Genomic DNA, 27,727 nt, shown 5'->3' on the forward strand with positions numbered 1-27,727 from the left:
AAAAAGGTTTCTGACCCCTGCCTCAGATGATGATCGCATGTCAGAAGATGATCACATATCAGGGGTGAGCCAACAATAGATCACATGGAATAAGTGAAGTTAACTCTTTATTAGACTGCCAGACCCAATGAGCACAGCAACTCTTGCCCCTATGAGGCACTTGCTAAACCTGAAGGCCCCTGCCTTCTCACAGCTGCCTAAGTCTTCTCCTCTCCTGGGTCCTTCCCAAGTAATCTGAGACGACACCAATGCTCCTGCCTTGCTCTTTCCACATGTTGCATACCTGCTCCTTCAGAGGGAGTGTAACCCCACCAATCTGGTCTAGGGACATACCCACTAATAGCAGTGGCGTAGCGTGGGTTGTCAGCACCCGGGGCAAGGCAAGTAATTTGCGCCCCCCCCCGCTGCACTGTCCCTCCCCCGTATAGTCCCTCGCTCTCTCTCCACACCGCACCGCACGCCTGGCACCCTCCCCTCCACAGTGGCCGGTGACCCAGCGGCTCGGATCGGATTCGCACAGCCAGCACTGCAGTGAGAGAGAGTGAGTGAGCCAGGTAGGGGCAGAGAGCTGCGAGTGCGAGTGCCCCCCCAGATGTTGCGCCCGGTGCGGCCGGCCCCCCCTGCACCCCCCACGCTACGCCACTGACTAATAGTGCCTCAGCCTTATCTGGACTGAGCTTCAGTTTGCTGGCTCCCGTCCAGCTAGTTTTTATCAGCCAAGATGGTCCAGGGTCCAGAGACAAGTGGTCGTCCTGACCGATCCATGCACAATGTTCACATCCTGTGCTGTGTGCCCCTAACCTGGCCTGCCCCACCCCTGACACCATAGCTCCCCTTGCCCAGAACCAGTGCAATTGGCCATCACTGCTCTGCCTGGCTCCTCTCCTCCCAGGCACATCTTACGTCCCTTAATTTATACAACAACAAAGCCATTTTGAAATCACACAGCTTAAAGAGCAGTTTAAAACAATTAGGACAAGAATAACAGCCACTGAACCTCCCTACAAAAACCCCTAAATAATACTCCAACCCAAGCATCTGTTCAGCCGCTCCAACTTTTGTAGCTGGAGTCAGTCTAGGTCCTGACCACCAGGCCAGGTCTTCCAGGACTCACAGCCAAGCTAAAGTATCACGAAAACTTCTGCCATAAAAGCAGCAGCAGTCTTACACCATTAATTCCTGATTGTAGGTAGGCATTCATGCTAATATATTAGGGCTGCCATACATCCATAATTTCCCTGACATACACAGGATTTCGCCCTTGTAAACAGCGTCTAGGTGAAAATTGCTTAAATGTGCATGGAAATCCGGACAATCTAACCCATGTCGGAAGTGAATATTTTGGCAAATTTACTTAGAAATAGCTCAAAACTTCTTTTTTTATGATTTTGCAAAAAAAAAAAAAAAAAAAAAAAAGGACTCAACAACTTTGGCCCAAAATTTATAAAGCTTGACAACTTTTGTGTCTACCCTACAATATATAAAACAACAAAGGTGTTTTGAGGCATTTTGGTGCCTGAGACAGAACATCTAAATGACTCTGACCCACTGTCTGATGAACATGAAATACTGTCCACCGAGAATTCTCCTGCACAATCTTCATGAAATGAACATGAGCCGGTGAAACAGCACTGCTCAGCTCTTGCAGAGCTCCTTCTGTTTCAGTGGCGCTTATGTAGGAGAACTTCCCAGCAGATCATCCCTCCTGGCTCAAGTCTTTGTTTCCACCCTTCTCTCCATAATGGAATCCCAAATCCCTGTTTGTGGCAGATTCATCTTTGAAAACATGTGTTACAGGATCACTGCAACAAATAATGAGTCCCAGAGCTCCCCGTGGCTCAGCTCTAAGCCTGTTTTGGACGTCAGTGATCAGATGTGAGGCATGCTGAATAATTTTCACTTTGGTCAAAAACTAAACAAAACCAACAGCAACATTCTTTTTATGTCGAGGAAGGGAAAGGTCAGAAATGTGTGTATAAAGATACCAGATAAAAACTTCAGAAATAACACTTATTAATTCCTTGTTTTGGCCTTGTACATAGCATTTCAATGCCAGGTACAGTGGTACCTCGGGTTAAGAACTTAATTCGTTCTGGAGGTCCGTTCTTAACCTGAAACTGTTTTTAACCTGAGGTACCACTTTAGCTAATGGGGCCTCCTGCTGCCACCAGAGCACGATTTCTGTTCTCATCCTGAAGCAAAGTTCTTAACCCGAGGTACTATTTCTGGGTTAGCGGAGTCTGTAACCTGAGGCGTATGTAACCTGATGCATCTGTAACCTGAAGCGTCTGTAACCTGAAGCGTGTGTAACCCGAGTTACCACTGTACTGAGTGATTTCTGTGCCTTCCTTCACCAAGAATGGCAACAAAATAAGGCAATATAAAACACAAGAAGCAGAAACATTAAAATCATTATTAATAAATCACATACTTTGCCACACATTAAACCTCACTTTGCAGCCCTCACCCAATAAGACAAAGCTATTGCGAAGTATGGAACTAAGTGTGAGTTTGCACAATTAAATCATAGAATCATAGAATCATAGAGTTGGAAGAGACCACAAGGGCCATCGAGTCCAACCCCCTGCCAAGCAGGAAACACCATCAGAGCACTCCTGACATATGGTTGTCAAGCCTCTGCTTAAAGACCTCCAAAGAAGGAGACTCCACCACACTCCTTGGCAGCAAATTCCACTGTCGAACAGCTCTTACTGTCAGGAAGTTCTTCCTAATGTTTAGGTGGAATCTTCTTTCTTGTAGTTTGGATCCATTGCTCCGTGTCTGTTTCTCTGGAGCAGCAGAAAACAACCTTTCTCCCTCCTCTATGTGACATCCTTTTATATATTTGAACATGGCTATCATATCACCCCTTAACCTCCTCTTCTCCAGGCTAAACATGCCCAGCTCCCTTAGCCGTTCCTCATAAAGACCTACATGGAGGTTGCTTTCCTCATCTGTATCCCATGTGGGTCTTTTGAATGTTTGTGCTGAGCTCCATGTGGGGAAAATAAACTGTTGTCTTGAAAGTCTTCTCACAGGGTTATGCCTTTGAGGCTTCCTGTGTGGTTGCTGGTTTGTGTATCAGAAGTGCAGCCCAGTCCCACAGAACTGGAAAGGGTTTTCCCTACCTACAATGGAGAAGGCAGGCCTGGGCGTTTTCCGTGGCGCTCGGCTTGTTTCTTCAAATGGATGGTGCTTTGTCAAATGTTCTGCTGATCCCACAGCACCACCATAGCACCATGGAAAGTGAGACAGTTCAAGCAACACAGCACGGCCTTTTTGAAAACAGCATGTTTCCAAAACAGAGAAGAGCAGAGATGCAGTTTGATTCCCGCCATGTTTACCTGGGTGTAAGTCCTGCCAACTTTAATGATAAATATATATGTGCATCAAAAAAACGAAGATCATGGCCACTGGTCCCATCACCTCCTGGCAAATAGAAGGGGAAGAAATGGAGGCAGTGAGAGATTTTACTTTATTGGGCTCCATGATCACTGCAGATGGTGACAGCAGCCACGAAATTAAGAGACGCCTGCTTCTTGGGAGAAAAGCAATGACCAACCTAGACAGCATCTTAAAAAGTAGAGACATCACCTTGCCAACAAAGGTCCGTATAGTAAAAGCTATGGTTTTCCCAGTAGTGATGTATGGAAGTGAGAGCTGGACCATAAAGAAGGCTGATCGCTGAAGAATTGATGCTTTTGAATTATGGTGCTGGAGGAGACTCTTGAGAGTCCCATGGACTGCAAGAAGATCAAACCTATCCATTCTGAAGGAAATAGCCCTGAGTGCTCAATGGAAGGACAGATCCTGAAGCTGAGGCTCCAATACTTTGGCCACCTCATGAGAAGAGAAGACTCCCTGGAAAAGACCCTGATGTTGGGAAAGATGGAGGGCACAAGGAGAAGGGGACGACAGAGGATGAGATGGTTGGATAGTGTCTTCAAAGCTACAAACATGAGTCTGACCAAACTGCGGGAGGCAGTGGAAGACAGAAGTGCCTGGCGTGCTCTGGTCCATGGGGTCACGAAGAGTCGGACACAACTAAACGACTAAACAACAACAACAACAAATATATGTGCAAATTTTGCAAACTTGTCCAAGGCTCTTTTGCTTGCCCATGACGCACACCCACCACAGGCAACCTTGCCTGAAATAAGATGTGGTCTTTCTCCCAATTTCACCAGGTATCCAGGAACAACCTTTGGCTAATTAAACCATCTATGGCCTTTTAAGCTCTCTCTCTCTCTCTGTGTGTGTGCACAGTAGGGGTTTATTTTATTTTTTTTGTTTTTATGTTACGTACTTCTGCGTTTTCATGTCATCCCTGAATGAACGGTGGTGTATAAATTAATAAATAGTAATAATAATGTAGAGCAGCAGAGTGGTCTTTTACCTTTTATTTGGAAGTAATTGTTTCATTTAACTGGGACGCGGGTGGTGCTGTGGGTTAAAGCACAGAGCCTAGGGCTTGCCGATCAGAAGGTCGGCGGTTCGAATCCCGGCGACGGGGTAAGCTCCCGTTGCTCAGTCCCAGCTTCTGCCAACCTAGCAGTTCGAAAGCACGTCAAAGTGCAAGTAGATAAATAGGTAGCGCTCCGGTGGGAAGGTAAACGGCGTTTCCTTGAGCTGCTCTGGTTCGCCAGAAGCGGCTTAGTCATGCTGGCCACATGACCCGGAAGCTGTACGCCGGCTCCCTCGGCCAGTAAAGCGAGATGAGCGCCACAACCCCAGAGTCGGTCACGACTGGAAATAATGGTCAGGGGTCCCTTTACCTTTAATTGTTTCATTTAGAAAAAGTGGAATCCAATACATTTTATAGCATCTTAGGGTATAAAAACAGGACATCGGAAAGTGACCATTGCTAACATTAAAGGTTCTGTTACATTCCACAAACCCTCTTCCCTTCGGTCCTCTGGGGTGCGGTCAGTGGCGTAGCGTGGGGGGTGCAGGGGGGGCCGGCCGCACCGGGCGCAACATCTGGGGGGGGGGCCCGCGCGCTCGCACTCGCAGCTCTCTGCCCCTACCTGGCTCACTCACTCTCTCTCACTGCAGTGCTGGCTGTGCAAATCCGATCCGAGCCGCCGGGTCACCGCCCACTGTGGAGGGGAGGGTGCCAGGCGTGCGGTGCGGTGCGGAGAGAGAGCGAGGGACTATCTGGGGGAGGGACAGTGCAGCGGGGGGGCGGGGCGCAAATTACTTGCCTTGCCCCGGGTCGCCGCCCACTGTGGAGGGGAGGGTGCCAGGCGTGCGGTGCGGAGAGAGAGCGAGGGACTATCTGGGGGAGGGACAGTGCAGCGGGGGGGGGGGGGCGGCGCAAATTACTTGCCTTGCCCCGGGTGCTGACAACCCACGCTACGCCACTGGGTGCGGTAGGGGGGGGTAACACGCAGCTGGGTTCTATGGAAGTTTATTTGGACTTGGTTCCTACTGAGTGTGATGGGATTTAAATTTAGGATTACTGCTTCGAACAATCCACGCGGATGCCAGGAAGGAAGAGTGAAAGAGCATGGTGTAATCCAAACAGAAATAGGAGTGCAATGGCTTTATCAAGACCCAGGTGAAAGACTTCTGGGAAAAGATTTATAATGAATTGAAAAAAAATGTTGAAATATACATTTATAAAGAAACCAAAGGCCTTTCTTCTTGGAATAACAGGTTTGGAATTGCCCAAGAAAAATGTAAAATTATTTTTGTATGCCACAACTGCAGCTCGTATTTTGTTAGCTAAAAAGTGGAAAACCCAAGAATTACCAATGATAGAAGAATGGCAGATGAAGATGATGGATTTTTCGGAGCTAGCCGATCTAACGGGAGGAGTCCGCGACCAGAAGGAGGAGGAGTACCAGGAAGAATGGAAGAAATTTAACGATTACTTAGTTAAACATGTTAAGTTAAACTAACTGAAAACAGCTTGCAGATACTTAATTGGCTTAGGATTTTATTTAAGTGATGAATTAATAGGTTTAATTTCATAATGTGGAGATCTAAGGATGTTAATGTTTAAGTTAATTTTTTTTAAGAACTGTGATTTGGAAAACCGTTAAAAGGACATGCAATGAAATTCAACCAAGGGAAGCGAGGAAGTCACTTAACAATGTTAATAAGTGTAATTTTCAATAAGCCTATGGTTTATGTTTGCTTGTCTTATGTGTTTGTTTGTTTATAATGTGAAAACCAATAAAAAAAATTTGGAAAAAAAATTAAAACGAGCGGGCTGGATTTCGTCTCCCCAAGTGAAAGGAGAAAAGTGAAAGCGGGGGGAGGGAAAAGGGGAGTCGATGTCCGAAGCAGCAGCAGGGAACCCCTCTCCCCCCCGGAAGGCGATTCTGAAGCTCTCCAGCCGGGCGCAGGAGCGGATGATCTGCGACAGCGTTGCTGCTGCAGCTGCTGCTCCTCGACGGCTCTCCCCCGGGGTTGCGCAGCGTCCGCGACAAGCAGCCGTCGGCTTTTCCGCCTCCTGGCCGGGCTTCCTCGGCGCGCTGCCCTCCCTGCCCGTCGGGGCGGAGCCGGTCCCGGCTGGGCGTCGCCGTCGGGCGAGCCTATAAAGGTCCCGTCGGGCGGCGCTGCGCTCCGGGCGGCAGTTTGGGCGCGAGCGCGCGGAGATGCGGCGCGCCAGCCGAGACTACGCCAAGTACTTGCGCGGCGCCGAGGAGCCGGAGGGCGCCCCGCCGCTGCCTTCCCTGCCCGCGCCGTCTCCGCCGCCGAGCGCGCAGCCCTCCGCCGCGCCCGCCTCGCGATCGCTGCTGGCCGCGCTGGCGCTGCTGGGCCTCGGCCAGGTGGTCTGCAGCATCGCTCTCTTCCTTTACTTCCGAGCGCAGGTAAGCGGGGCTCCCCCGCCAGGGATGCGCGCGGGCGCACCGACGGGGCGGGCGCACCGACGGGGCGGGCGCGGGTGGGGGGCTTGAGCGACACCCAAGGGGAGCCGAAGGGGGCTGCGCGGGTCCCAGGGGAAGGCTGACCATCAGGGCAATGGCTTGTTGTTGTTTAGTCGTGCCCCCCTCTTCGTGACCCCATGGACCAGAGCACGCCAGGCACTCCTGTCATAGCTGTCAATATTTCCCCCTTTTGAAGGGAAATTCCCTTATTCCGAATAGGATTCCTCGCAAGAAAAGGGAAGACTCGACAGCTATGATTCCCGTCTTCCACTGCCTCCCGCAGTTTGGTCAAACTCATGTTCATAGCTTTGAGAACACCATCCAACCATCTCATCCTCTGCCGTCCCCTTCTCCTTGTGCCCTCCATCTTTCCCAACATCAGGGTCTTTTCCAGGGAGTCTTCTCTTCTCATGAGGTGGCCAAAGTATTGGAGCCTCAGCTTCAGGATCTGTCCTTCCAGTGAGCACTCAGGGCTGATTTCCTTCAGAATGGAGAGGTTTGATCTTCTTGCAGTCCGTGGGACTCTCAAGAGTCTCCTCCAACACCATAATTCAAAAGCATCAATTCTTTGGCGATCAGCCTTCTTTATGGTCCAGCTCTCACTTCCATACATCACTACTGGGAAAACCATAGCTTTAACTGTACGGACCTTTGTTGGCAAGGTGATGTCTCTGCTTTTTAAGATGCTGTCTAGGTTTGTCATTGCTTTTCTCCCAAAAAGCAGGCAAGGTCAATGGCTAGCTTGGGCCAAAAGGGGCTGATGCGCCATTGGGTTTGTGTGTGTGTTTATAAACCCTCTGAAAAGCACATGTAGCTTTTTATTTTTAACAAAACGTTAAAATTCACTGCTTGTTGAATAGCGCCTGTTTAACTGGAATGAGGATGAGGTTGGTTTCAGGCAACGCTACTCCGTGGTTGTGGCTGCCGTCGAACTTGAAGGTGACAAGTTCAAGCTTAATATTTCATAGAATTGTAGAATTGGAAAGGACCAGAAGATCATCTAGTCCATGGGTAGGCAAACTAAGGCCCAGGGGCCGGATGCAGCCCAATCGCCTTCTCAATCCGGCCCGTGGACGGTCCAGGAATCAGCTTGTTTTTACATGAGTAGAATGTGTCCTTTTATTTAAAATGCATCTCTCGGTTATTTGCTGGGCCTGCCTGGTGTTTTTACATGGTAGAATGTGTGCTTCTATTTAAAATGCATCTCTGGGTTATTTGTGGGGCATAGGAATTCTCCCCCCCCCCTCAAAATATAGTCTGGCCCCCCACAAGGTCTGAGGGACAGTGGACTGGCCCACGGCTGAAAAAGTTTGCTGACCCCTGATTTATCCAACCCCTGCAATGCAGACATATGCAGCTGTCCCATAAGGGGATCAAACCTGCAGCCTTGGCGTTATCAGCACTGGGCTCTAACCAACGGAGCTTAAAAAGATGCATCCACCCCACAAACTTCACAGCTTTCCATTAAGTCTGGAAAAGGCAGAGGGAAGAAGGAGCTGTTACTGAGAGCTTAAGGATGCTAGGGCATGGAACTTCAGCTTTGATTTTTGCTGATCAGTTTGGTAACTCATGATTAGAAACTGGAAGGGGATCATGGCTGCCATACGGTTGGAAGCGAGTTGCTTAGATGTTTTGGAAACTGGAAAGACAGAGATGTAAATGTCTCATGGAAAAACAATAACCTGGTGATTGCTGGTGAACCTTAGCTCTGAAACCGTGTGGCTGTCAACTCAAGCTCAAGGTAGCAATCCACTTTAATACAATTGTGATTGGTTACTGTGGGGCTGGGATTGTGCCCAGACTTGGGTCTAGTAACTTTCTTAATGCAGAGAGAAAGCTAGCTGAAACTGATTCTTATTGCATTCACTTTGGGAAAGAGCTGAATTTTTAAGACTGGTGTCTGTTAAAAATTTTTTATCTCTTAATCCTGGGAAAAGAATAGATACTGCTGAATAGATTCAAGAAGAGGGGTTCCAGAAATGCCTTCTTTCATCTCCGAAAGAGAGAACCTCACACCACAGAAATCTAGAAAATAAAGAGGGGTTTGTTGTGGGCAGCACAAATATATCTGCATTGCCGGGGTAGAGGAGGCTGCTTGTAGCATCGGCTTTCTGGTGGTTTATGCTGTGGTGCTGAAAAGATTTTTCTTTCTTTCTTGGAAATTACCCTGTGCATTGGTTGAGTTTGCTTTTTTTGTTGTTTTGGCTTAGCGTTCTGAAATTTCTCAAAGGAAGTTAGAGGCTGATGTTTGCTCTTATCTCCCCAGAGGTAGAAGCAAATTCTGGTTTTGGGTTTCTCTTGTCTTCCTGATGAACGAAACGCTTCTTAGTAGTGCAAGGCAGTAATGCTGCGCTGTAGAAACATTTGTACAAATGTTATAGAATAAATGCAAGGGAGATTTCCCCCTTGGGATATTAAACAGCTTGCCTTACAATAAGACAAAAAGCATAACTATTGGGATTCCACCCAGGTGGCTCATTTTAAGCTTCAAATAACCACTCCAATCCAGGATGCGACCATTCTGCTGAAGCTAGGTAGAATCATAGAATCATAGAGTTGGAAGAGACCACAAGGGCCATCGAGTCCAACCCCCTGCCAAGCAGGAAACACCATCAGAGCACTCCTGGCATATGGTTGTCAAGCCTCTGCTTAAAGACCTCCAAAGAAGGAGACTCCACCACACTCCTTGGCAGCAAATTCCACTGTCGAACAGCTCTTACTGTCAGGAAGTTCTTCCTAATGTTTAGGTGGAATCTTCTTTCTTGTAGTTTGGATCCATTGCTCCGTGTCCGCTTCTCTGGAGCAGCAGAAAACAACCTTTCTCCCTCCTCTATGTGACATCCTTTTATATATTTGAACATGGCTATCATATCACCCCTTAACCTCCTCTTCTCCAGGCTAAACATGCCCAGTAGTCTGGGTCTGGTCAGTACCTAGATTTTTCAAGGAAAGCACTTTGAGCTTCATGATGGAAGGAGCGCAAGAGAGGTGTACATGGCTCTTCTCCGCCCCATTTCACCCTCACAACAACCCTGTGAGGTAGGTTAGGCTTAGGGATGGTGGCTGGCCCTAGATTGCCCAGTGAGCTTCATGGCTGAGTGGGGATTCGAACCCAGGTCCTAGTCCAACACTTTAACCATTATGCCAGGCTAGCTCTTGGGTATTCATCTGTTAGCTCATGTAAATCACTTCACTGAAACTTGCGGTCTTCACAGATGCGTCAGTATCTTACATGAAAGGTTTCCCCCTTCAGTATTGGATTTCTGAGGATGATAATGTTGACTGTCTGTGCAGCTGCATAGAACAGACCAGTGAGATGTATTAAGGAAGTAACCTGATGCCCCATCCGACTCAGTGGGGTTTACTTTTGAGTAAGGCTTCCCTTTATCTGCCATGCTTCGGATTGGGCTGCAAGTATTTCTTCATCCGCTACAGCTTCCATTCACAAAACCCCTTTTAAGCCGCCAAATGTGCAATTACGCCAATGTCAGCTGTGCCACATACCGTATTTTTCGCTCTATAAAACACACCAGGCCACAAGTTTTTGGAGGAGGAAAACAAGAAAAAAAATACTCTGAATCTCAGAAGCCAGAATAGCAAGAGGGATCGCTGCGCAGTGAAAGCAGCAATCCCTCTTGCTGTTCTGGCTTCTGGGATAGCTGCGCAGCCTGCACTCGCTCCATAAGACGCACACACATTTCCCTTTACTTTTTAGGAGGGAAAAGGTGAGTCTTATAGAGCAAAAAATACGGTACATTGCATCTAGATTAACTGGCGGCCGCAAACCCAGGGAATCAACATCTGGGTCCTGGAAAGGCAGTTCAGTTGGGTAAGACAGCCTTGTGAATGTGGAATTGTCAAGTAGATAATATTTTCTTATTGAAAAAAAGCATTTGATAACTTAAAGTTGGAGTCTTTCCCTTTGGGCTTTCATTTAGTGCCTCGGAATGCATGCAAACTAAACGCCTGGCGTCACTGCCTTCCTGTAGCCCATGTGGTGTTGGCCGATCGTTTTGGACGATGGCATTTCTAACTCCAGGCTGGCTGAAGCTGATGGCAAATTTTGTCCAAAGTATCTGCAGGGCATCATGTGGGCTCCCTCTTCTGCAGCCCGTTGGTTTTTATCTGCAGCTCTGCACATCGGGACACGGGTGGCGCTGTGGGTTAAACCACAGAGCCTAGGACTTGCCGATCAGAAGGTTGGCGGTTTGAATCCCCGTGACGGGGTGAGCTCCCATTGCTCGGTCCCTGCTCCTGCCAACCTAGCAGTTCGAAAGCACGTCAAAGTGCAAGTAGATAAATAGGTACCACTCTGGCGGGAAGGTAAATGGCGTTTCCGTGCACTGCTCTGGTTTGCCAGAAGTGGCTTAGTCATGCTGCCCACATGACCCAGAAACTGTACGCTGGCTCCTTCAGCCAATAAAGCGAGATGAGCACCGCAACCCCAGAGTTGGACATGACTGGACCTAATGGTCAGGGGTCCCTTTACCTGCACATCAACATTCTCCAGCTTCATGCCCACAGACATTTGGGCCGCAACTTCCATCCTTGCTGATCCTTGGCTACACTCACTGGGGTGAAGGGAGCTGAAGTCTAAGAAATATCCAGAGTGTTTGCAGAACTCAGGGCAAATCACTCTCTGTTGCTTTTGTTCCCCCCTGCCCCTTCCTCCTCTTCTTGGGGATGGTGGCATCACCCTCACCTGCCTTCCAGGCTTGTTTGGGCTGTTGCAACAGTGAAGCCCCACAGTTTCCCATTTTTTTCTTTTGCAGGAGCACTGCCTCCAGGGTTCTCCCTCTCCTCCTCCTCCCTCCTTACCTTGCTTTATGAAGAAAGGAGGTGGAAAGCCTGTCTGGGTGGCCAGGAAGTGTCCTGGCTGTCCTGGCAGTGCCTCCCACCACCCCACATGCAAGGCTTGGGGTTCTTGTCCTGATTCTTTAAGTGCCCTCGGGACAGTCCTGGGTACCAGTGTTTGGGGAAGGATGAGATTCCGAGGTTCAAATGTGGAAAGTTATTGGCATGGCAAATAAAGAAGAGACAAAAACAGAACACGATAACAAATTTGGAAGTGGAAGGAAGAAATATACAGAACCCAGTGGAAATAAGGACTGCCTTTCAAAAATACTTCAAACAGCTTTACTTTCAGCAACCCCAGAATGAAGCAGATATAGAGGAATTTTTGAAAGAGAATGGGCTATCGAAAATATCTCAAGAAAGCAGATTGAATCTGAGTGATAGGATAACAGATCAAGAAATTCAGAGTGCCATTCAGAATATGCAACTAGGCAAGTCCCCAGGACCGGACGGACTGACTGCTAAATACTACAAAGTATTGAAGGACTGGTTAATTCAGCCGTTGAAAGATGTCTGTAATGAAATACTTCAGGGGAAAAAAGCACCAGAAACGTGGAAGGAAGCTTTTGTCACGCTTATACCGAAGATAGAGACTGAAAAACATCAACTTAAAAACTACCGCCCAATATCGCTATTGAATGTGGATTACAAAATCTTTGCAGACATTTTGGCTAGAAGATTTAAGAAAGTATTAATAAAGGAGATTCATAAAGATCAAGCAGGTTTTCTCCCAGGAAGACATCTATCTGACAATGTGAGGAATATAATTGATATATTGGAATTTTTGGAGGAAAAAATAAATACAAAAGCAGTTTTGATATTTGTGGATGCGGAGAAGGCCTTCGACAATATTTCTTGGAGCTTTTTGAAGAAGAATCTCCAAGGTATGGGAGTAGGCCAAGAATTTGAGAATGGTATAAGTGCAATCTATTCTGAACAAAAAGCTAAATTAATTGTAAATAATGTAATAACTGAGGAGTTCAGAATAGAGAAAGGTACAAGACAAGGGTGCCCAATTTCCCCTTTACTTTTTATATCAGTCCTGGAGGTGCTGCTGAATATGATTAGAAAGGACCAACTGATCAGAGGGATACAGGTCGGATCTAAACAATATAAATTAAGAGCATTTGCAGACGATTTAGTTTTGACACTGCAGGAGCCAGAATCCAGTGTAAAAAGAGTCTTAGAATTGATTCAAGAGTTTGGTCGATTGGCAGGGTTTAAATTAAACAAAGTTAAAACCAAGGTTTTGACAAAGAACTTAACAGAAATTGAGAAAGAAAGGTTTCAGAATGAGACAGGATTGACAGTAGTGAAAAAAGTGAAATATTTGGGAATTATCATGTCTGCTAAAAATGGGAACTTATATAAAGATAACTATGATAAATGTTGGTCGGAGATAAAGAAAGATCTAGAAATATGGTCTAATTTGAAACTCTCGTTAATGGGTCGTATTGCCGCGATAAAGATGAATGTACTGCCAAGAATGTTGTTTCTATTCCAGACGTTGCAAATTATAGACAAAACTGACTGTTTCAGGAAGTGGCAAAAGGATATATCTAGATTTGTCTGGCAGGGCAAAAAGCCAAGGATAAAATTTAAAATATTAACTGACGTTAAGGAAAGAGGGGGCTTTGCCCTGCCAGATTTGAAACTTTATTATGAAGCAGCAGCTTTTTGCTGGCTAAAAGAATGGCTACTTCTTGAAAACACTGACATGTTGGACTTAGAAGGATTTAATAATGCTTTTGGTTGGCATGCATACTTATGGTATGACAAGGTTAAAGTGCATAAAATGTTTAAAATTCACATTGTCAGAAATGCATTGTTTAAAGTTTGGATGAGGTATAAAGACTTGCTTGAAAATAAGACTCCAAGGTGGTTGTCCCCAATGGAAGCAAAAGCACTAAAAAAACTCAATATGGAGGCCAATTGGCCAAAATATTGGGAGATTTTAGAGCAAGATGGTGATCGAGTGAAATTACAGAGTTACGATAAATTAAAAAGTAAAGTTCGAGATTGGCTTCATTATCACCAAATAATGGAGGCTTTCAAAATGGATAGAAAAATTGGCTTCCAGGTGGAAAAATCAAAATTGGAAACAGAATTGTTAGAACCCAAAACTAAGATTCTGTCAAGAATGTATAACTTGCTGTTGAAATGGAATACACAAGATGAGGAAGTGAAATCAGTGATGGTTAAGTGGGCCCAAGATTTGGGTCACAACATAATGTTTGCTGACTGGGAAAAGTTATGGACCACTGGTATGAAATTTACAGCATCTAATGCCTTAAGAGAGAATATTATGAAAATGATATACAGGTGGTACATGACACCAGTCAAGCTTGCAAAAATCTACCACTTACCTGACAATAAGTGTTGGAAATGTCAAGAGGTTGAAGGTACATTCTTTCACCTTTGGTGGACATGCCCAAGGATAAAGGCATTCTGGGAGATGATTTATAATGAGTTGAAAAAAGTTTTTAAATACACATTCTTGAAGAAACCAGAGGCCTTTCTCCTGGGTATGGTTAGCCAACAGGTGCATAAGAAGGATAGGACATTTTTCATGTATGCTACAGCAGCAGCAAGGATACTCATCGCACAGTATTGGAAGACTCAACAGCTACCCACACTGGAAGAATGGCAGATGAAAGTTATTGACTATATGGAATTGGCAGAAATGACCGGCAGAATCAGAGACCAGGGAGAAGAGACGGTGAAGGAAGATTGGAGGAAATTCAAGGATTATTTACAGAAACATTATAAGATAACGAACATTTGATGACATCGGATTGAGGATGAATGGGTATTTGGGAAAAAGTGATCAGAGAAAGATTTAATATTTTGTCAGACTAAGGAAATGCAATTATCTATTAGTCTTTAAGAGTATTAGAAAATCAAAGTACGATAGAGGACAAGAATTTGCAGACAGAATATATGATTTGGAATACAGAGAAGGAAGGCCTGGGGAAGTCGGAGAAATAAGTTAATGTAAAGAATACAAGGAGACAAAAATTGTTTTTAATATGTTTTATTTTCTATGTTGTATTTTGCTGTTTTGTGTTTGTGTGTTGTAATACTTATCTTTTCTGTTTTTTCCTTTTCTTTTTCTTTATGTTGTTTTTCTGAGGTTGTTGGTTTAATGTTGTTTCAAGTTTCTGTTGTAAAACTCAATAAAATATTATTAAAAAAAAAAAAAAAAGAGATTCCGAGGTTCATATCCAGTGGCGTAGCGTGGGGGTGCAGGGGGGGCCGGCCGCACCGGGCGCAACATCGGGGGGGGGGCGCTCGCACTCGCAGCTCTCTGCCCCTACCTGGCTCACTCACTCTCTCTCACTGCAGTGCTGGCTGTGCGAATCCGATCCGAGCCACCGGGTCGCCGCCCACTGTGGAGGGGAGGGTGCCAGGCGTGCGGTGAGGTGCGGTGCGGAGAGAGAGCGAGGGACTATCTGGGGGAGGGACAGTGCAGCGGGGGGGGGGCGCAAATTACTTGGCTTGCCCCGGGTTAGGGGGCGCAAATTACTTGCCTTGCCCCGGGTGCTGACAACCCACGCTACGCCACTGTTCATATCTGATTCATTAAAAAACCAACCTCTTTCTGAGGTGTGACTCTCTTTTCACCAGGACAATAAAATTGCACATTTGGGTTTGACTCTGGTTCAGTTCAACGGTACTTTTTAAAAACTCTGACCTTAAGCACTAACCTTAAAAAACCAGTGTGTTTACTGGTGCGTCGGAACAATTTCAGATGGGTTGATACAGGCCTGAAGGAACTACATAAAGATGAGCCGCCAGATGTGAGTTGTGGCCTGGGCTCTGTTTGCAGTGCCTTGTTTGTCTGGGCAGTTCCTGGCAGCTAGCCAAAGCAGACCGCTAGCCGAGTGCCTGGTGGGCTTAGCAAGTCCAAAGTTGTGCAAACGTGGCTTAATCACAGATTGCAAAGTTCATACAGTGAACAATATGTAACTTGGAGAAATGCTATCTGCGTTCCGTAATTTTATAGCTCTGTCTGTCATATCTGTCCGCTAGAGCACAGAATGAATTTCTTTCTACATGGTAGAAGAAGAGGTTGAGCTCAAATCACGTTTTTATTCGTTTTGGCTCTCCCAGCATCAAATAACAACCAGTGTAGTCCAACAAGCAGGAAACAAACCATTTATGCTAGTCTGTAGCACAGCCACATACAGAACACCATGTGCCATTAGGGTCGCCCCATCTAATAAAAATAGGGAATCGAGAAAGGAAGAGAGTGTCTGGGGGGGGAGAGACTTTTGTGTACCTTGTTCTGCAGATAAGCAAGAGTCTTTTAAGTTGCCTCCCTAAGCATAATTTAACTTCTGGAAGCAAAAGATGACCAAACAGCTTAGATGGCTTTACAGAAGAATTAGAATCACCTGTGGTAGATTCATGCTCCATTAATGTCAACTGTATTTGAATGAAATATCCATGTTAAATGTATAAACAACAAGACAAAGAAAGAGAGAGAAATTACTCATGTTAAGAGGCAAATGATGATGATGATTTTATTTTATTACTCACTTTTCATCCTAAGGTCCTGGTGTGGGTTGCAACCGCAATGCAACATCAAAAACAGCTAAAAGATTTCGTAGCAGTAATATACACTTTGGACGTTCATACTTGGAAGAAGTTGAATATGGACCATTTAACTGCCATTGCTGATCGCTTTTACCAGACCTCCAGGGGAATGTCAGCCCTGGGTTTAACTGGGGCGGAGTCCACAGGTGGCTGTTGGAAATAGTGTGCTAGAATGGAAGGACGCTGGCCTGACCTGGCAAGGCAGTTCTTAGGCTTTTATTTTCACTTTGTCTGAGATGAGGCACACTGATAAAATATCTAGGTCAGGCGTCCCCAAACTCGGCCCTCCAGCTGTTTTGGGACTACAGTTCCCATCATCTCTGTTAGCTAGGAATGATGGGAGTTGTAGTCCCAAAAGAGCTGGAAGGCCAAGTTTGGGGATGTCTGATCTAGGTAGAGACCTGAGTCCTGCCTTTACCACATCTCTCTTGGTTCTTGGAAGTTTGCATACTAATTCAAATTCATGGTCTGAACTAGCCAGACGTTTCAAATCAGCTGCACTCAGTTTCTTCATTTGGAGTAAAATTCTTTAGAAATTTCAGATTGGTCCACAGAGTCATTAGATTTTAGATTTTAACGATCTCTGTCCTCATCTGAGAGAGGCAGTAAGTCCAGGAGATGTGAGAACCAATACTCCAAATCCACTGTCCTTGTCCTCCTGCAAGGATGGAAATTTGTCATGCTCTGAAACATCCTGCTCATTTTTAGGTCCAAGCTGAAGGACTAGTGGCAAGGACTAGGGGCAGAGGGGATGGGACCGACAATAAGATTCCTGTGCCCAAGTGTCATCCAATGTGTCACTTAAGAATGGAAGGAAAGAAGGGAGTTGTTTTGCCACAGAGATGCTACCCATCAGTTTCTGTCCATATGTCAATGTTTGTGCGGTTTAATGCTTCCTTCCATGTTAAATACAACTTGCCTGAGGGTCCGTGATTCTTGTATGTGATTCTTGCATCTTTGTCCTCAGTGTCTGGTCCTCAAAAGTATACTGAATTTATAAAGCATTTTGTTAACAGCTGCCTATCATTGTGACTTGTGCTGCATCATGTATGTTCCAGAAATCTAGAAAGCAACACAAGCTTGAAAACTCAAGGAGTTTCAGAAAACAACTGTAGTGTGGGAAATGCAAGGCTACATGTGAACAGCACCTCTTGACTTGCAGCCAAGATAATCTCCCTTCACCATTTGGCAGAACTTAAATCAGGGGTCAGCAACCTTTTTCAGCCGTGGGCTGGTCCACCGTCCCTAGGACCATGGGGGGGGGGATGGACGGATCATACTATATTTTTTGGGGGGGGGGAATGAACGAATTCCTGTGCCCCACAAATAACCCAGAGGTGCCTTTTAAATAAAAGCACACATTCTACTCATGTAAAAACAAGCTGATTCTCGGACCGTTCACGGGCCAGATTGAGAAGGCGAGAAAGTCCGCGGAAAGTTTACATACGCGACCTTAAACTGGTTGATGAAGTTTGGTAGCTAGCAAGCAACTCGTAAATCTTAGTAAAATTATCATGAACATTCCTTGTCGAAGTTGTTAGCTAGATTGTGTTGCACAGATTTGTAGGCACATTTGCAATGGCATCACTCACACATCCCTCTGTTGCTGTCGCCTCCTGCCTGCCTGCCCATGCCGGGCTTCCGTCCAACATGGCTTCATATGGATCTAGTAGATCTGATTTTAGGAGTTTGAGCCACAACACTCCCCACTTTTTCCAGCTTGCTGTGGCTAGTTTAAAGCCGTTCCCTCAGCCAGCTGCAAAGTTGGTGATATTTTTTGAATGTGTTGTTGTTGTTGTTTAGTTGTTTAGTCGTGTCCGACTCTTCCCATGGACCAGAGCACGCCAGGCACTCCTGTCTTCTCCTGTCTTCCACTGCCTCCTGCAGTTTGGTCAAACTCATGTTGGTAGCTTCGAGAACACTGTCCAACCATCTCGTCCTCTGTCGTCCCCTTGTGCCCTCCATCCTTCCCAACATCAGGGTCTTTTCCAGGGAGTCTTCACTTCTCATGATGTCACCAAAGTATTGGAGCCTCAGCTTCAGGATCTGTCCTTCCTGTGAGCACTCAGGGCTGATTTCCTTCAGAATGGATAGGTTTGATCTTCTTGCAGTCCATGGGACTCTCAAGAGTCTCCTCCAACACCATAATTCAAAAGCATCAATTCTTTGGCAATCAGCCTTCTTTATTGTCCAGCTCTCACTTCCATGCATCACTACTGGGAAAACCATAGTTTTAACTATACGGACCTTTGTTGGCAAGGTGATGTCTCTGCTTTTTAAGATGCTGTCTAGGTTTGTCATTGCAGGCGTCTTTTAATTTCATGACTGCTGTCTTTTAATTTTGTGACTGCTGTCACCATCTGCAGTGATCATGGAGCCCAAGAAAGTAAAATCTCTCGCTGCCTCCATTTCTTCCCCTTCTATTTGCCAGGAGGTGATGGGACCAGTGGCCATGATCTTTGTTTTTTTTGATGTTGAATGTATAGTGGCATCAAACTTTTAAAGCGTTACATATGTGGGTCCCCCTCCCCTTCCAGGATTTTTGAAGCCCAGATTTTGCACTGAATTCACTCTGTGTTAGAGCTTAGCTCCCTTCTTCAGGGCCATCTTGTAGCTTGAGGTCTTGGTTTATGAAAATCTTAACCACATGTGAAACCATACACCAGAGTGAAAAGTGCATGTTGTTATCTCAAACAGGAAACAGAATGGCCCTGTGAATCTCAACCAGGAAGCTGTGGTTGCTTACCTGTTTTTGTATTTTGCATGAGTAAGAGTTTTTACTGTGCTAGAGAAAGTGGAACATGGGTGAAACTCTGAGGACTGGTTCACACAGTTGTTTTCATGGACCCAAAACACTCTACATGTTTGACCTTGAGTACGCATGTTCAGTGATCCCACAGCAGTAGACGAATGCACTGCTTTCCATTGTTATGTTTTATTTATGAGTTACTTCCTATGAGACATATAGAAAACAATCGCTTATCTAAAAACAGTCAAAATAATTACATAAAGTACACCGGGTTGATCCTTTTGGGAATTACAGGGAAAGAACTACACAAACAGTATAGAAATTTATTCATGTATGCGACTACAGTGGCAAGAAGACTTCCCAGCAAAAGAAGAATGGATACCAATATTTAATGAATATGCAGAAATGGCAAAACTTACTGGAAAAATAAGAAATCAAGATAACAAACTTTTATAAAAGAATGGAAATGGTTTATTGAATATTTACTGTAGACAGATAAGAACATTGGCAGGATTATTGTACAGTGGTACCTTGGTTTACAACCATAATCCGTTCCGGAGGTCTGTTTGTAAACCAAAACAGGTTGAACCCAAGGCACGCTTTCGCCAATGGGGCCTCCCCCCCAAATTTATTCGTAATCCCCCCCAAAAAAGGTTGTAATCCAAAAAGCAAGGTACCACTGTAATGATCTGCAGTTTTATAAGAGTATACAGTATATTTAAAGTAGATGAATAAGTGAGCAAATTAAGTTAATTTGGATATGCAGAAAATGTTAAAAATAAATTTAAGGAACCGCAGAAAGAGGGGGAAGGAAGTCAAGTTTTGAAATGTTAAAATGATTGTAAAATTATTGAAATGTATAAAATTGAAAAGCATAAGGAACACAACAACAACAACAACAACAACAACAACAACAACTCTTCAGTAGTGGGGCAGCTGCTGGGAAGTCAAGCCTTTAGTCTTTTTAGTTACACCAGCTTTTGCCAGCGCAACTTTTGCTGAGTTGCCAGGTCATGTGGCCAAGCAGAAGGGGCTTAGGATCAATCCTAACTTGCCCCTCTCTGGTCCCACCACACACACCCAGAACCACAGGTGCATTCTAGAGCTGCCCAGTTAGCATGCAAGGGGAGCTTCTCAGCCACTGAGAAAGAAATCTTCTCGCCGGTGTTATTTTTCCTAGAAAAAGAGGTGCCGGAACTCACCATGAACTCCTCACTCGTTCTCTTATCATGGCAATGGCGCCCACCTGAGAGGTGCCGCAACTGAGTTCCGACTGTAGAAAAGCCCTGTCTATATCTGTCTATAAATATTAGTGGATGGATAGATAGATACATAGAGTGGGTGGTCATGGGTGACCTTCTGCCATCGATGCTTTAGTTGGAATTTCTGCATTGCAGGGGGTTGGACTAGATAACTCTTGGAGTCCCCCTGCAGTTATATGATAATAATAATATAATAATAATTTATTATTTATACCCCGCCCATCTGGCTGGGTTTCCCCAGCCACTCTGGGCGGCTTCCAAAAGAATATTAAAATACTGTGATACATCAAACATTAAAAGCTTCCCTAAACAGGGCTGCCTTCCGATGTCTTCTTAAAGTCTGGTAGTAGTTGTTCTCTTTGACTTCTGGTGGGAGGGCGTTCCACAGGGCGGGCGCCACTACCGAGAAGGCCCTCTGCCTGGTTCCCTGTAACTTGGCCTCTCGCAGTGAGGGAACCGCCAGAAGGCCCTCGGTGCTGGACCTCAGTGTCCGGGTAGAACGATGGGGGTGGAGACGCTCCTTCAGGTATACAGGACCAAGGCCGTTTAGGGCTTTAAAGGTCAGCACCAACACTTTGAATTGTGCTCGGAAACGTACTGGGAGCCAATGTAGGTCTTTCAAGACCGGTGTTGTATGGTCTCGGCGGCTGCTCCCAGTCACCAGTCTGATAGTAGAAGGTGCTTCAGAAGGCCCATTGTGAACAATGGAACATTAAGGAAAACACTACTTGAGTCTGTTGTAAACAAAAATCTGCCCTTTCCCCCCTTATGGGGTATCCAAGAGCCCATATAGAGTCCTTACATAGGTTCCCTATTGGTAGGAGAAAATAACAGAGGCCAACCAGAGAATATTGAGAAGCAAAGCAGCTAGTAAGCCTGATCTTTGTTGATCTGTTGCAACAGGGTCCTCACTCACCACACGCAGGAGGGAGGAGGAACTCAGAACAATGGTGCGCAAGGCCTTATATAGACATTTTAAATTCCCTGCCCTGGAGCTCAAGACCACCCCTCCATACATCATACATACATCACGGAAGGGGTGTAACCTAAGACCCCCCCCCCCCGAGATACATCATACCGACATCACAGAAAAGGCGGTCTACAGCAGAAATCTGAGTGACTTGTTTATCTCGTCTGACAGGTTACCTGTTAAGTGGTGACTTGATTGGATTGCCTGGGGAGCCTGGCCAGTCTTTTGTAATGATAAATACTTAGTTCCTGAGCCAGGTCACAGGCTCACATCCTATTCATATCTTAAATGTGCCCTTAAGACAGGATTTGTGAAGGGAAAAGACAATGGGGAGGTTTTCCACTTTGACCTTGCAGAGAAATAATTGAGGTCAATTTGTTCAGTACTTTTTTTTTCTGTGGGGTTTTCAGACATGTGGTTTATATATTTATGTACGTGTTTGCTTGGTACATTTATTACATATCTAAGACCTTAAAATTCTTATCACAAGTCCCTCCAAATGAAGGTGTTGGAGCCCTCAAAATCATTTGGCCATGTTATTTGCACAGCAGATATTGGCTCTGCCTGAAAGTCAAGACATATAGATCTGCGGTGTTATAGATGGGATCTTGGTGGGTGAAAAAAACGTTTCTGTGAACAGCCCCTAAGACACGCAGAATTGTAGACGGCATCCAGCTTGCATCTCCCTGGGATTTCTGCCCCGGGCCTTCCTTTTTCCAGACCTCTTCTCCTACTTTGCCTCTCAGCCTTCAATTCCCTCACCACCTCAAACTCTGCTTTTCCTTTTTTCTGGCAGCTGCCAGTAGCCCTTTCTGATGTGAGGTTTCCCCAGCAAATTGATGTCCAAAACCCGCGCATCCTGCATTTATAACTGATTTTCTTGCTTAAGTCTGATTTGCATACCCAATGAAAAAGAAACATGTGCGCTGTGCTTCACACATATGTGTATACAGTGGTACCTCGGGTTACATACGCTTCAGGTTACATACGCTTCAGGTTACAGACTCTGCTAACCCAGAAATATTACCTCGGGTTAAGAACTTTGCTTCAGGTTGAGAACAGAAATTGTGCTCTGGCGGCAGCAAGAGGCCCCATTAGCTAAAGTGGTGCTTCAGGTTAAGAACAGTTTCAGGTTAAGAACGGACCACTGGAACGAATTAAGTACTTAACCTGAGGTACCACTGTGTTCTCTTTCCTGAAAGGGCTCTCTAGATCAGGTTATCTTTTCGAAGTGTGGCTTATCTAGATCGGGTCTGATCACAATAAAGTTTCCGTTTTTAGTTTGCATGCTCAATACCTGCTGACAAACCTGCCCACCATGACTTTAGCTGCTCCTTTTAAGAACATAGCAATGGCCTTGCTGGACCAGGGCAATTATATTTGTTGACATTTGATATCTCTGGGATGGCCTCCTTTCTGCTTTTGGATGCGTGAACAATCTGTGAAATAAAAGCAGTGAGATGTCTTTGAATATTTTCTTTCAGATGGACCCTAACAGAATTTCGGAAGAAGATACGCATTGTCTGAGAACCTTTCTGAGACTCCAGGGGAATATAGACCTGCAGGAGACAACCTTGGCAAACCAGGAAACAAGGCTGCTGTCTGAATCGTGCAGGAGGATGAAGCAGGCATTTCAAGGAGCAATGCAGAAGGTCAGTGCAGCCCAGCTGCTCCAAAGCTTACAGCTAGCCTGCACATTAATCCCAGTGCAAAGTGAGATCTATGGCACCCACAGATCCAAAATGGTCAGTCAGTAGCTGGCTTGCCCTGCTTAGCCGAGAAGCCGATATCTTCTTGGTGTGACTCCCAATAATAATAATACATAATAATAATAATTTATTATTTATACCCCGCCCATCTGGCTGAGTTTCCCCAGCCACTCTGGGCGGCTCCCAATCAAGTATTAAAAACAATACAGTGTTAAATATTAAAAACTTCCCTGAACAGGGCTTCCTTCAGATGTCTTTTAAAAATAGGATAGCTACTTATTTCCTTCACATCTGAAGGGCGGGTGTTCCACAGGGTGGGCGCCACTACCGAGAAGGCCCTCTGTCTGGTTCCCTGTAACCTCACTTCTCGCAATGAGGGAACCGCCAGAAGGCCCTCGGCGCTGGATATCAGTGTCCGGGTTGAATGATGGGGGTGGAGACCCTCCTTCAGGTATGCAGGACCGAGGCTTTAAAGGTCAGCACCAACACTTTGAATTGTGCTTGGAAACATACTGGGAGCCAATGCAGATATCTCAGAACCGGTGTTATGTGGTCCCGGCGGCCACTCCCAGTCACCAGTCTTGCTGCCGCATTCTGGATTAATTGCAGTTTCCGGGTCACCTTCAAAGGTAGCCCCATGTAGAGCACGTTGCAGTAGTCCCGATGCAGTAGTCCCAGTCTGCATTGGGAATGTAATACAGTGGTACCTCGGGTTACAGACGCTTCAGGTTACAGACTACTTCCACTAACCTGGAAGTAGTACCTCGGGTTAAGAACTTTGCTTCAGGATGAGAACAGAAATCGTGCGGCGGCAGCAGGAGGCCCTATTAGCTAAAGTGGTGCTTCAGGTTAAGAACAGTTTCCGATTAAGAACGGACCTCTGGAATGAATTAAGTTCTTAACCCGAGGTACCACTGTACAGTACCAGTTCAGCACCCCAGTGCTATTTTTCCATTCGAAATACAAGTGGCACCCTGAAGCACCTTAAAAAAAACACATGATTAACCCAACCTGCATTTTGTTTCTTACCTGCAGCTCATTTTATACTTACGGTTGCTTTGGAAAACTGTTATTCCTGGCATTATGTTCATCTGGGGTATATAACTAATTCTATAATCAATAACAATAAATTATGGTCCACAATTCTTCATTCCATCTTAGTGGAAAAAGTTTGGAATTCAGGAGGTACAGAATATAAATTCTGTATGTCCCTCAGCAGAATGTGCTTGGAGTTTATCCTAGTGGATAAATGACACAGTAATACCGTATTGGCCTGACTAGAAGCCTCACGTTCCCCCCACATTCCGACCTTATGGTATGTAGCCAGGAGCGCATTTCTGTACGCTGCTCTGGTTCGCCAAAAGTGGCTTAGTCATGCTGGCCACGTGACCCGGAAGCTGTACGCCGGCACCCTCAGCCAATAAAGCAAGATGAGCGCCGCAACCCCAGAGTCGTCCGCGACTGGACCTAACAGTCAGGGGTCCCTTTACCTTTATAGCTTGGAGAGGTTTGTTTCAACAAAGGGATCAGATACGATGAAGAGCAAACTAGAAATATATTCAATACATAATTGAACCGCAGATCACAATTAACCACGGTTTTCCAAGTTCAGACAAGTTGTGGTTAATCTTAAACAGAAGCAGCGCTTTCTTTCAGCTAGATTTTGCTGGAACTCAGTTCTGGCACCACTCAGGTGGGTGCCATTGCCGTTCTAAGAGAATGAGGGAGGTGTTCATGGTGAGTTCCGGCACCTCTTTTTTCTAGAAAAAAACCAGCACTGCATAGAAGTGATAATTTGCAAATTCCTGCAAGAGAAAGAAAAAACAAAATAAGTCATGGTTGCTGTTGCTATTATTGCCTTGTTTCTATAATCTGTGGTTTCAATTTGCTAAAAATCTAATGAAAATATTTTTTTAAAAGTTTCCAACGTCCTTCGCACAGCCACGCTGGAGGAGAAGTGAGAAACAGGTGGCTTACTGCAGTTTGTTGTTATAAAGCGGAAACTTTCACTTTTGAGTTGAGCGTTGCATCTGAATGAAGTCGGTGAGGGGTTTTGAAACCTACGTAGGTCTTCCCAGTCTGACCACTAGACCACAAGGGCTCTTGTGAAAAGCTGTTGTTGTTTGCAGCAAGTCTTTACAATAAGGTAAAGGGTAAAGGGGACCCCTGACCATTAGGTCCAGTTGTGACCAACTCTGGGGTTGCGCGCTCATCTCGCTCTATAGGCCGAGGGAGCCAGCGTTTGTCCGCAGACAGCTTCTGGGTCATGTGGCCAGCATGACTAAGCCGCTTCTGGCGAACCAGAGCAGCGCACGGAAACGCCGTTTACCTTCACGCCAGAGTGGTACCTATTGATCTACTTGCACTTTGACGTGCTTTCGAACTGCTAGGTTGGCAGGAGCAGGGACCGAGCAATTGGAGCTCACCCCGTCACAGGGATTCGAACTGCCAACCTTCTGATCGGCAAGTCCTAGGCTCTGTGGTTTAACCCACAGCGCCACCCGTGATCCATAAACTGAAAGGAAAAAAATATAAGCCTAGTTTGGATGACCATTCCATAAATCATAATGGTTGGTGAAACTGGGAAGGAGGCCAAACACTCCGCATTTGCCTTCCCCTCCTCTCCTTGTGTGTTTGCTTTGGCACAAAGATCTTGCCCAGGGTTCAGAACAAGCTTCAGATGCAAGGAGATTTTGACATGGGCCTTGTGTTCAATGAGAGAAGTCAGAGGACGTACAGCCCCATTTGAATGCTGTGTGTCTCGATGAACACTGGCTCTCAATTTTCCTTTTGCCTGACTTGCAGACTTAGCAAGTCCTCGGAAACTGAGCACAATACGCTTGCTTCACATGGAAGTGTCTGGCAGAAAGTGCCAGGCAAATGTCTAAGGGTTGGGTAGAAGCAAATACCGGAGGGTCTTTAGAGTGTTTGATCTCTTACACATCGCTGCGTATTTAGCTCTATTTAAATGTAATTACAATCTAATCTAGAGCCGTTTAAAAGCTGACAGAGTGCTGGCACTTGATATGTTCCGTCTTTTGTAATTGCCCCTTGCGTAGGAAGTAGAAAACTCTTGGTTCGTTTCCTCTTTATTGCCTTTGAGGGATTCTAATGTCCCAACAGTTCTGTTAATAAAAATTACTGCAATAGGTTTTAATTGCCCTAGTTCAAAGTTTAAAGAAAAGCTTTGTCTGAGTTGTGCAGAAGAAAGTGGGCTTAATAGAGCCCTGTGTAATCTTGTACAGTGGTACCTCGGGTTACAGATGCTTCAGGTTACAGATGCTTCAGGTTACAGACTCTGCTAACCCAGAAATAGTACCTCGGGTTAAAAACTTTGCTTCGGGATGAGAACAGAAATTGCACGGTGGCAGCGGGAGGCTCCATTAGTTAAAGTGGTACCTTAGGTTAAGAACAGTTTCAGGTTAAGAACGGACCTCCAGAACGAATTAAGTTCTTAACCCAAGGTTAAATTATAAAATTTTGCATGGGTAGGGTAGGCCCTGGTTTTCACATTTTGAAAGGTGTACATAATATACACAACTGAAATCATGTGCTGAAGTTGTCTAACTGTTTTCTCAGGGTGGCACTGCAGAAGGAATCAATTTAGCCTCAGTGTCCTAGTGAAATGCTGTCTCTGTGTTTCCACATTTTGAAATACAGGTTTTTCAGTTTTCTGAATACAGGGGATTCACAACTTAGGTGCATTTTGCTTGAGCACATTCAGCTGTACATACTTGACCCCTCCCCGAAGCAAAAAAATTAAAGAGGGGGAGCGGGTGCCTGGGGAGAAAAAGATTTTGACGATCCCACCTGCCAGTGAACCTAATGTGCTTTGACGATACAGTGGTACCTTGGTTTACAAACTTAATCCGTTCCGGAAGTCCATTCTTAAACCAAAGCATTCTTAAACCAAGGCACGCTTTCCCATAGCAGCGAGGAACTTGATTTACAAATGGAACACACTCAACGTGTTCTGCTTCCAAGGCAAAGTTCACAGACCAAAACACCTGCTTCTACAACAACATTTCTTTAAAAAAATTCCATGTGACAGGATATTGCTATAGATCTGTAGGTACTAGGGGCATTGCCCCCCCAAAAAAGTTTCCAAGAAGGGGACTGCCCCCCCAATATCCCATGGTGACGTGCGTGCCACACAAGCAAGTGCGGCATGCGCACATGATGTCAGCACATTGCTCCTGTGTAAAAGCGAATTTACTCAGGTAACTTCCTTTTGAGACCACTTGGGAATAAGCCATTTAGGTGCCACGGTGGGATGAAAGGGCAAAGCTCATTTGCAGATTTGTGGGCTTCCTCCCTCTCTCAAGGGCTAAGTGTGAACAGGTGTGGAAAGCCAATCCCCTTTGAGGTAATGAGCTTTAGTACATCAAAAGAGGGACCTTCCCTGGACCAGAATTTAGGAAATCAGAAAATCAGCTGGAGTTAAGAGTGAAGGAAGCAGAGAGGAACAGTGGCGTAGCGTGGGGGGTGCAGGGGGGCCCGGCCGCACCGGGCGCAACATCTGGGGGATAGGGTTAGGGGGCGCAAATCCACGGGTTAAAAAAGGTAAAGGTACCCCTGCCCGTACGGGCCAGTCTTGACAGACTCTAGGGTTGTGCGCCCATCTCACTCAAAGAGGCCGGGGGCCAGCGCTGTCCGAAGACACTTCCGGGTCACGTGGCCAGCGTGACATCGCTGCTCTGGCGAGC

At 45.7% G+C, this 27,727-nt stretch overlaps 1 protein-coding gene across 2 annotated transcripts in view; it reads left to right on the forward strand.

The window, feature by feature from the left end:
* Positions 1-6,576: 6,576 nt before the first annotated feature.
* The window catches only part of TNFSF11 (TNF superfamily member 11), a 36,296-nt gene continuing 15,145 nt past the window's right edge, over positions 6,577-27,727 (forward strand). The window contains exons 1-2 of one of the 2 annotated variants that reach the window (XR_014513145.1): positions 6,577-6,821; positions 22,797-22,964. Coding sequence is in view for 1 of the 2 variants with exons in the window: in XM_083448807.1 (XP_083304933.1) it covers positions 6,606-6,821; positions 22,797-22,964 (384 nt within the window). In the remaining variant the exon portion in view is untranslated. The remainder of the gene's footprint in view (positions 6,822-22,796; positions 22,965-27,727) is intronic. The other variant, XM_083448807.1, reaches the window with a different exon arrangement.

This window comes from Podarcis tiliguerta, assembly GCF_965153285.1.
Source record: "Podarcis tiliguerta genome assembly, chromosome: 7".
Lineage (NCBI taxonomy): Eukaryota > Metazoa > Chordata > Lepidosauria > Squamata > Lacertidae > Podarcis > Podarcis tiliguerta.